The 10,704-nt window shown below is 42.8% G+C and overlaps 1 protein-coding gene across 1 annotated transcript in view; it reads left to right on the top strand.

Annotated features, from left to right (window-relative positions):
- PLCG2 (phospholipase C gamma 2) overlaps positions 1-7,720 on the top strand; it is a 414,427-nt gene extending 406,707 nt beyond the window's left edge. Inside the window, exon 33 of the mRNA XM_069216644.1 lies at positions 2,090-7,720. Coding sequence (XP_069072745.1) covers positions 2,090-2,132 — 43 coding nt within the window. The 3' untranslated portion in view covers positions 2,133-7,720. The remainder of the gene's footprint in view (positions 1-2,089) is intronic.
- Positions 7,721-10,704: the final 2,984 nt, after the last annotated feature.

Raw genomic sequence — 10,704 nt, forward strand, 5'->3', positions numbered from 1 at the left:
GCCCCCAGGAGCCCAGCGGCCCCCCCTACCGCCATCTGGTTCCCGGCGGGCGGACCGCCGGGAACTGGATGGTGGTAGGGGGGGTCGGAATCCCCTCGGCGGCGCAGCTAGCTGCGCCGCCTTGGAGGATTCCAAAGGGCGGCGGTACACTGGCGGGAGACCGCCAGTGTTGCTGGTCTGACCGCGGCTTTACCGCCACGGTCGGAATGCCCTTGGGAGCACCGCCGGCCTGTCGGCGGTGCTCCCGCGGTCCTCCAACCCGGCGGTCATTGACCGCCAGGGTTGGAATGACCCCCTTAGTATGTCCGCTAAATAGCACGCCTGTTCACAATTGTCACAGTGCAAACATCTTGTTCCATTCCTCTTCCTTCCTCACATCCTACCCTTTCTTCAACATGTCCACTGGCATCATAGACTTGAAACACTCTGGGGCAAATGGACAGCACAGCAACTAGAACAACTAAAGCTGCTGTGCTACGTCCCGTGTCAGGGAGAGAGCGGGACAACACTTTATCTACAATGATGTGGCTCACCCCCTCTGCCCAAAAGCTGGTTCACTTTGTAGCTGGTGAACACCAACCACACACCTTTGAGTATGGCGTGAGTGAGTCCAGCATAGCTTGTGTACTAGAGGAGTAGCCTTCTAATACGACATACTATGCTTAGACTTACTTTAAAGTGTTCCCCACTTTGTATGTGTGCTACACAATAAAGCACACATGCAAAGTTAGAAATATTTGGAGAAAAGAAAACGTTCTCCTTCTTTGTGCCTTCTTCAAGGAGGCATAATACTTTGGCACCAAGCCCTGTCTACAAATATTAGTAGCTAGGGCTTTGCACCAGAAACCATGAGTGGTTGTATGGGAATGTCCAGGAGCCACCCAAGAAGCGCCCCCACCCTATAATGCAATGAAGCACAAAGTAGCGTAAACCTCTTTTTTGTGTTACTTTAGGTAACTTCCAGTGCAAAAAAAGCATTGCATCGGAAAGGTATCACTTTGCGCTGGTCTGCATCACTTTTGCGCACCATGTTGGTAAATCTGGCCCTTAGAGTCTGCCTTTAAGATACACACAGTGGCGTAGCGTGGGTTGTCAGCACCCAGGGCAAGGCAAGTAATTTGCGCCCCCTAACCCGTGGATTTTAGCACTCGCGAGTGCGAGCGCGCCCCCCCCCCAGATGTTGCGCCCGGTGCGGCCGGCCCCCCCTGCACCCCTCACGCTACGCCACTGGATACACAGGCACATATTTACAAGGAGTTCAGACAGCGCAGCAAGTAAAGTTGCTATGCTGCATTGGTTTATCTATCCCAGCAGAAGGCTTTGAATCTTTTTGTCTTCAAAATGTAACACCACCCTGGTGCAAACTCTTTACAATCTGGACTACAATTTACATCTCACTTTATGCCTCCTACTGAACCTTTGAATCCAGGTATTTCACCTTCTTCCTTTTCCTCTCTTCCTCTACTTTTCCTCCTGAGCTGCTGGTGCCTCATGCCACATATTATGCTACATGAATGAAAACAATCTTGAGAGAAATGACAGAGCGCTGTTTGGATACCTGCCACTAGCACAGTTCATAGGAATGTCTGTATATGACCTTGCAATATGAATGGGTCACGGGTGGAGAGACAGAATGGGGTTAGATTATTTGGGGTGCTCAGTAATGGGTAGCTATTATTTTGTTTTTCTATGAGTATAAGTCATACATCTGCTACAATTCACACCACAGAACGTTCATAGAACCTCTGCACTAGTGCATCCTGGCACAATGAAGCACTGAATACTGTAGCACAATGTATTCACCGATACACATCTAAGCATCCCCACTACCTCCTCCTCATATTCCACCACATCATCGTTATATTTTTGATATCAACATTATTACCGCAGCATTTCACATCCATCTCGAATTGCCAGGTGAAAACTACACTGCCACTCCAGAGCGAAAAAACTTGCAAAACTAGTTATTCTTGGCCGAATTAGTCCAAATTCGTTCGATTTTACATAAGTTTGATTTTTTATGCAGGTCAATAGAAAATAAGAACAGTAACAGAAAATTCTACAAAACTATCTTTCTGTTTTTTTACAGGTTAAATGAAAAGAAAATCAGTAACAGTAGATTCTACTCCTAGAGAAGCTGGCTTGATTGTGATGACAGAAATCTAGAGATGGAACCTTCCCACTGAAGTTACCCAGATATGGTCCCCATCAGTGACTTTCAAAGAAGAAAATAGGAGCCCTCATTCTTTTCATTCCTAGTCTCATAACTGTCAGTTTGATTTGCAATCTATTCATTGCAATGTCTGCCCTGTCCTGTACGCACAAAGACATGTGGCACATGCATGGACAATACGGCACTTGTGTGACAGTATGCACCTGTGTGGTGGAGGATTAATCCGTCTGTCGTGGGCGATTCCGGTTTCATCACTGGGACTGACTGCACTTTAAATCGATATTCAGGTCACAATATATGAAGACATCTGCCATCCGGTCAGCATCAATGTATTGATACTGCTTGGGTCAATCTATGGTGCATGGTAAGGATGCTAACATTTGGTTCCAAATAATTTTGCTTCTCTTTGAATCCAAGCATTATGGGCTCCTGAGCTGGTGCTGAATAAGAGAAGCATCTTGGATAGACCACGAATGGTGATCAAACATTAAAAATTGCAGACCTCCGTGAGAAACAATGGAGAGCCTGTAGACACAAGTCCCTGGTATAGTCCTACTGCCACAAGATACTTCTTCCTTTCATGGGACCTTGGTGCTTGCTTCTCTTGTCTCCAGGCCAGCTCCTCAAGTAAGACATTTTGAATGGACGAAAGAGGATTGTTTGCACTATGCTCAATGGAGAGGTGGTTACCTCCACAATACTCTGGTGGTGGTGTCTTGTGACTGAATTACGCCGCTGGAGAAGTGCACCAATGTGTGTGGACTCTTCTGTAACTTAAAAGGGTATACACTGCTCTTCTAGCAGACAGAAAGAAAGCTGTTGAGACCTGCAATAATATTTTGCATACTGTGGGGAAACAGAAGAAAGTGATTTGTTTGTAGAATATTGTAGTCACGTTGCTTCCCCAATACGCATGCTATCCTGTTATATGCTGCACACCTGCTGCTTTTATACTATGCACAGGGTATCACCACAGAGGTACCTGACATGGACATTCAGAGCTAAGGCAATGATTACCTTGCATAAGTACTTCAACATAACTCTCTCTTTCCACAGCCAGTCTAGAACATGCGTGCCAAGCATGCATTCAACAAAATATATTGCTTGCTGGTTTATTCTTATACTGTAAAGTTTGTTGTGTGTCGTTTTTAAAGCAAGAAATATGATTTTTAAAATACTTTTTAACTATGTAGGAATAGTTGTCATCTGGTTTGTTCTAGTTAAGTACATTAGTTATTTCTCAATCAATGTAACGGTTTAGTATGTCAGGTGTCTTGATGAGACAGATATGGCAATGATTTGGTTCATGATTTTCTATGCAAATCAGTTCACTCAGTCTCTCACACTTACACATGCTGATTTTGTTTTACAAACAAGTATAGTATGGAAAAGCCACTTAAAGGCCTTCGGTTGTACCTCCACTAGTCATAAGGGGGTCATTGATTGCATTTTAACGTGGAAACCACTTCAACCAATAGTTTATACTAAGGATCCATAAAGCAGACTCAGGGGCACACTCAGGGAGAACGGACGGTCACATCTTCAGTCTATCAAACCCACCTACTTTTTTAAGAAGATCTTGATGTTCATTCTAATGTGTGAATTTCCATAGCGACTGTCAGTGCTCTATACAGAAAGTCAATGATGTGGCAGGTACATTTCCTTCACCTGAAGAAATGCGGGCAAGTTTCCTACAGACTTATAAGTACTCAGTGGATTCCTCTGCAAACCATTAAATATCCTATGCCTCACATAAAGATATCAGGACAACTCTTCTACCATCTACCTCCAGGGTCAAACATTATCATTACTCTCGCTCAGCCTGCTAAGAATACCCATGGTTATGTACAACAGCAAAGTGGCAGATAATTCATGACATGTATGATCACTGTGCACTGTGTATACTTTTCAAGCTGGCATATTATGGACCAAAGTCTGCAATCCTGATTGTATGTGACCTTTATGCAAAAACTGTTACTTCCCAAATTGGTCTTTCAGGTCACTGTGACCGTGAACCATGGAATCTAGTGAATGAATGACATCATATAGCACATCCTTGGTTGTTCTATAACATTTTACTTGTGTGTTGCTCCACGTAGGAGGTGATACTAAACGAGAAGTAAGATGTGTAACTCTGTACTCAGCCCCCTAGGAGCCACTGTTAGAAATATAGCTGTTTTCATAATTTCCTGACATCATAAAGTCATTGAATAGTGTAAAATATGGATGATCTGCTGTTTTCCTTTGATTTTTTTGATCCACATATTTCATTAATGTGTGTTAAAAAACAATGTGCCTTTCTCAAAAAAAGGTGTGTGCTCTTCTTCTCCCGAGTACGACCATATGGGTGGTGCTTTGGGTTACAAGTGCCCAAGAATGACATAAGAAAAGATAATAGAACCAAAGATTATGCCTTTTTTAACTAAGTCCTTCTATAAGAGCCTCTGCAGCAGTCACCACTGAAATACAGAGGTCATATAAACCGGTTCATATGAAAAAGAAAACTCAGGATTTCTCTTTAAAGACACGTGACTCTGGTGCCCCAGGAGAACATGGTTATCAAGAATAGTTACTTGTAGCTCAACAAGTTAAAACCCATTCACCCACTCTACTCTCTGAAAAACTGTTTAGTAGTTGGTTGGCAAGATTTTTGCAATGCTCTTTTCTGCAAGCATCCAGATAACCTAATTTCAGTGCTTAATTTGTGCTTGTTGTTTCCGGTGCTGAGCACCGGCACTTATTTGTACGGGCCGGGGCTTATTCTTCTGCCTCAAGCATTCGCTGCAAGCTCTTGTAGCAAAAGACACATATGTGAAAGACGGAGGAAGAGAAAAGTGAAAAAACGTCACAAAGTTAGAAAGCAGAAGGCTGCGAGAGTGAGCTGGAGGGACATGGTGTGTCTGTAAATAGATTAAAGAGGCCCGAGATGTCTTCAAGGTTGCTCTGCCTTGGTATTCCGTGTTCGCACATTTAATTGCAGCAACCACGTGTTTCAGAGGAGAGCTTTGAGCACCGGCACCTTTTTATTTACAAATTAAGCACTGCCTAATTTACGAGCTTAAAAGAATACATAGTACAAATGTTAGAGCAACAACCGAGCCCCTCTAAAGGAAAACAAGTTTCTGCTGTGAGGTGTCACTGCAGTGGCTTCCTGTGAGAGAAATGTCTCAACCAGGTGGGCCTAGTCTAACTTTCTTAAAAAGGAAATCAGTGGTGGTGCTTCATTTTCAATACAGACAAACAATTTGGAACTTCATTCTCTTCAGGTTCTCCTCATACAGGCTAGCTTTAAGTGAAAGAGGACTTGTTTGTTTTTCTAGGCAGTATGCAGACCAGCACCAGGAGATCTAGGGGATACCGTTTAAACATTGGTGAGGAGTGTTGCCATAATGCCCAGTGGGTAGTGACCTGCGCACGTCAGGAAGAAGGCCTCATTACATATTTTGAGATCTCTGCCTACCTGTCTGCCTGCCTGCCAAGGATCTCACAACCTTCTGTGCATCTGATGGTGGGGCAGGTGCACTGAAGGCAGGACACTCTATGAGCAGGCTTTATCTTTTCTTGACCCCTCACAGTATAATATTTTTGTTTTAGTGAAGCAAATGCCCTAAGTGGGAGATTTCTTCACTAAAACAAAAGGCAATTGCTCTGACATACTAGGAGTGTTCTTCCTGGGCACAGGCACCATTGTACGTCACCCCTGGCAAGCGTTGAGGACCCAGGCTGTGAAAATGAGTGACTGCAACCATCACAGACCTTGCAGCCCAAGGGTGGACAGGCCATCAGGCCAAGGGTATGTAGTGGCAGAGCCAACTTAGTTTATGATTTTGGAAGCTCTACGATTCCTCCATATCTATATGGGGCAGGGAAACAAGAAGTTTGTTGGTGTTGAGGCATTGCCAAACTCCACATGAGACACTTAGGTTGTGTGCACGTTTCACATGCTGCCAGTCAAAATATGAAATCACCAATCAGCAGGATCGTTGTATTTTCAAACCTGTGCTTTTTGAAGTTGAGATTGTATAGGCACACAGGTCACAAGGACAAGAGAGTCACAAAGTAAAAAGGAAAGATTCAAACTTTTTCAAAGTACACACCATCAGCTCTCCTTTCCACCGTGTTTTCCATATGTAACGGATTACACTTTCTATGAAGTGAATCTTTACAATAATATCTAGAATCGCATCTTCCATGGGGCATTATCTCCCAGACAAGATCATGTTGGGCTTTTCTTATGGCTACATACCTTCACATGAGCCTGTACCAAGTCACAAAAATTACCCCCAGATAGTAGGTTATTTTGGGCAGCAATGAGATATTTCAGGAGACATAAAATACTTCCTCCCATGCTATAACTATCACCTGCAAAGTATCCTGCAACCAGATTGTTTATCCAGATTTATAAGGACCGGGAGGAGACCCGTTGATGAAGCATGCACCAATAGAGTGTGTGAAAACAGCACAGGGTTGTGTAGACCAGGACAGACAATTGGTCAGTGATTTAACAAGCTTGATGTAGGACGTCCTGCAGGTGACAGATACCTGTACCAGTTCGCCCATAGACAGTGTTTAGGTAACCACAGTTCTTTAGTTTGTGGGGCCAGTGAGTCATCGCACTCGAACATAAATCAGTGCAAGAATTGTGTGATGTGCTTCCGATCCCTACTTTTTTAGGGGAAAACGGGCCAAACCCACTCTAACAATATAATAGCCATGTATGGCTAAGGGGGAAAGAAGATCATTTTTCTGTTCATTTTGCCACATGAGAAAAACACTCTGTACTCCTGTGTTGTTTCCTCAGGTAAGAAAATACACACAACAGAATTCACTACATGATCATAATAGAACATGAACACCAACAGATTAACAGTCCTTGAAAGTGTATGTTCAGATTTTATATATCCAACCTTTCTCATCAGGGTGAGGTATTATCACCATCACAGACCCCAGGTGACTCGTGAATGCAAAAAGGGCTTTTGATGAAACACTTCTTGGGAAACTGCAAATATGTAGGAATTGAGAGCATGTATTGATGCACTACTCTGCGCACATGGTCAAGTTTAGGAATTATGAATGGCAAACAAAGCAGTATGGAATATTGGGAACTAATGATTCAGTAAGGAAAACAAAAACAATCCTCCTAACACAACAGTCTCCCCAAAACAACTGTTCAAAACATGTTTTTCTTTTTCAGCTATTTTTAGTAACTATATTCCCCTTTTGACAATAGCTTGGCATTATAAATTTCTTATCAGGGTTTCCCGAAAGCAATCTTTGTGTATGTGTGTGTGTGTGTTTCAAACTCTAATTATTAATGACTTTCAGAATGTATTTTTAATTTTAAGACACATGCGTTCCTTTTACTAATAACATTTTTACTGAATGCTGAGTTCCCATTACAATTCTGAGCTATTTTTTTTTAAACATATTGTAGCATATGTGAAAAGAAAATACTTGCAAATTGTCTAATGTTGCCTGTTCTTCTGGAATCCAATATTCCAAAATGCACTGTTTAATTGGATTAATAAAGTTTTTAATTTATTGTTAGATGTTTGTAGACGTGTTGGTATTTCAATCACACACATTGTGGTTTCTTTTGTTGATCCTGTTCCTGTATAGTGTTTTCTTCTGGACCGCCATCTACTATCACAGGAGGATATAATATAAACAAAACTCCATGGGTTGGGCACTCTTTTCTGTGATTAGTAACATCCATTTGTCCCATTAAGCAAGATAATGCAGCAGCTGTAGGGTTCCAGCTAGTGGCTATGCCAAATTACTGCAAAAGGCAAAATAATGCCATTGTCTGGCCTGACTTGACAGACAATTATGTGAGAATCACCAGATGAATGATTTGGAGAGAATTGGTTCATCTTTTTCGTCAAATTCTGTTATGAAGACCTTAAACAAATCTGTTTCTCCTTATGAGACATAACATATGTTGTATTCTTTTATGAATAGCCTCATATTGTGCTCAGGAACGAAAAGGCTGAGGTGATAAATCTGAACCCAAACACCTTTGTAAAGTGAAGTGTATTTCATATACTTTGGCCACAGGGTCTTTGGTGCATCCATAACACACAGAAAATAATGAACAGAAAATGTTTAATGAATATGTTTAGTTCAAAGTAGAGGAAGTGATTAGATCACTATTTATGTTACATAAGAGGTCTCACACACAGAGGAAGGAGAAGAATAAGGAGACCTGTTTCTTAATTTGACAACCAAATTATTGCCAGTCATGAGTTGTTCCCACTAATAAAAGTTTCCCAGTTATGCCTCGTTCATGCATGGAAAGTTTCCTTTCATCCTTAGACAATGTGGTCCAGAAAAGATGTTAAATTAGCTTCTATTACTGACTCATTTTCTCAGCAGTGTCTTCACTATAATTTTGCACATTCACCTAGTAGTGCTCAAGAATTGATGCAGCGAGAACAACTATAAATGGAAAAACAGATCTGATCAACAGGACCTCTGAGAAACTCAATGTAACACCATTCAAGGGTAAATGCTTGCAGAGCAGCAGATTCTTCATGCCCTTTCAGTTGTATGTCATGGTTTACAGGGCCACTGGCTGCTCCGAAAGCAAACAGTATGAGGCAATTTTTTGTTTTCATTCAAAGACATTCAAGGAAAACTGTTCATTCAAGGGCAGCTGTTCTTCCTGCTGTTAGCTAACGGATTCAGTTCCCCTTGCAGGCCTCACTCTAGTTTGCATGTCAGACAGAATGTGGTTCCATTCCATATATACCTTTATATGTTTTTGGGATGTATAGCTGTAGATATACATGTTGTACATACTCCTGCCATCTAGCCTTTGAAGAAGGCTTCAATCCACGAGGTATAGTGACTCCACCTATTACCGGTAATGACTTTGACATCTGCTCAGTTGTTAGTTTTTTTTTTTTCCTCTGTCGAGTTTAACTATGTTTTCAACAGAGCTCTGGTTAAATGCCTTTCTGTGTTTGTATTGTTTGAACTTCTCCATACCTGTAGGAAAAAAGATACCGTTGTCTACATAATCTTCAGCATTGTTGCGACCGCCATCGTGGTCGGCGACCTTCTTCTTCTCGACGCTCCTTTGGAACCGTACTCCTCAGGCTTTCTACCTCCGTCTATGGTCCTCTAGAATGCAGTCATTGTAATGGATAAGACCCCTTTCCAGTACTACCCACATTGTACAGCGAAGTACCTATCCCTCGACAGACCTCCATCAGGTTCGCAACCTCTTTCTGTCCACAGAGGATGACGATGCCTTCTGCACGGCCTGTTTCGACTTCTGCTAAAAAACGGCACCATTTTATACCGATCACAAGGGCAACCCAGTAAGCCCACTGGACCAGCGTAACAATATCAAATGATGCACAACAACATGTGGGGCTCATTTAAGTGGAGAGCACTCATCTAATAATTAGAGGATTCTCAACTGTAGAAACATTTAAAAGAAACAACTCAATTGTACATTATCAGTACTGCAAGTTCTGCATGTGAATCTCAAGCAAAGATACATAAATGAAAATGCTGGACCACAATATTTCAATGGTACATGCTTTACATTCATACATATATATTCCTGAAGGTGGGACAACATGGAAAAAATAGTGCAGATGACGCATACACATAAAGTGGTTCAGTAGACACTATAAAATACAATACAGACACTGGGTTCCCAATGGTTATATAACTTTCGAAGGTCAAAAGAAAAGCAAGGAGGCTCAAAGCTGCCTAGCCACCCTAGTGTATCCATTACTGTGAGCAACCAATTGTGAACATTGTTGATGTTTCGACTCCAACCTTTTCCAGGAGTCTCCTCAGGACAACGTCATCTAACTATCACAGCTGTCTGAATAAAGTAAAAAGAAACCTGGTCACAGTACAATTACCAAATAAGTCAGATCCTAATAGTGGTAATATCAGATAAATACACGCACCAAAGATGGTCTGTCACATATATTCAATACTTGGAGCATGCCCAGTTAAGATGTCAACAGTTCATCATCTCACAGCTAAAATCTATGTGCAAATGCCAATAGTGTTCTCTTTGGCCCTCATTACGAGGCTGGCAGTCATGAGACCACCAGCTTCACCATGGCGGTCCTTCCGCTGCGGAGCCGGCAGTAAGGACCGCCACATTAAGAGTTGTGAGGCTTGGCAAATGCTAAGCCTCCACAACCATGACTGGCCCGTTGGGCTCACCCCCTTTCGGATGCCCACTTACCTTCTCAGTTGAGGGGGACATTCGGGAGGGGTTGGGTCCTGGCGGTCTTCCCTCGCTGCCACCACCATGCCAGCAGGACTCTGCCAAGCTGTATTACGGGTTGTAATACGGCAGGCGGAATCCTTCTGACATGGCGGTGCTGGCGAGGGAACCACCTCTGCAGCGCCAACCGCCAACACAACTGCTGGCTGCTTTCCGCTTCAATAATGGCAGAAAGCAGCCAGCACTCGTAATATGGCAGTCTGCTGACCGCCAACACTGGCGGTTTTCCGGCAGGTTGGGCTTTGGGGGTCAGTGAAATTGACCGCCAAAG

Source organism: Pleurodeles waltl, chromosome 12 (genome assembly GCF_031143425.1).
Source record: "Pleurodeles waltl isolate 20211129_DDA chromosome 12, aPleWal1.hap1.20221129, whole genome shotgun sequence".
In the NCBI taxonomy this organism is placed as follows: domain Eukaryota; kingdom Metazoa; phylum Chordata; class Amphibia; order Caudata; family Salamandridae; genus Pleurodeles; species Pleurodeles waltl.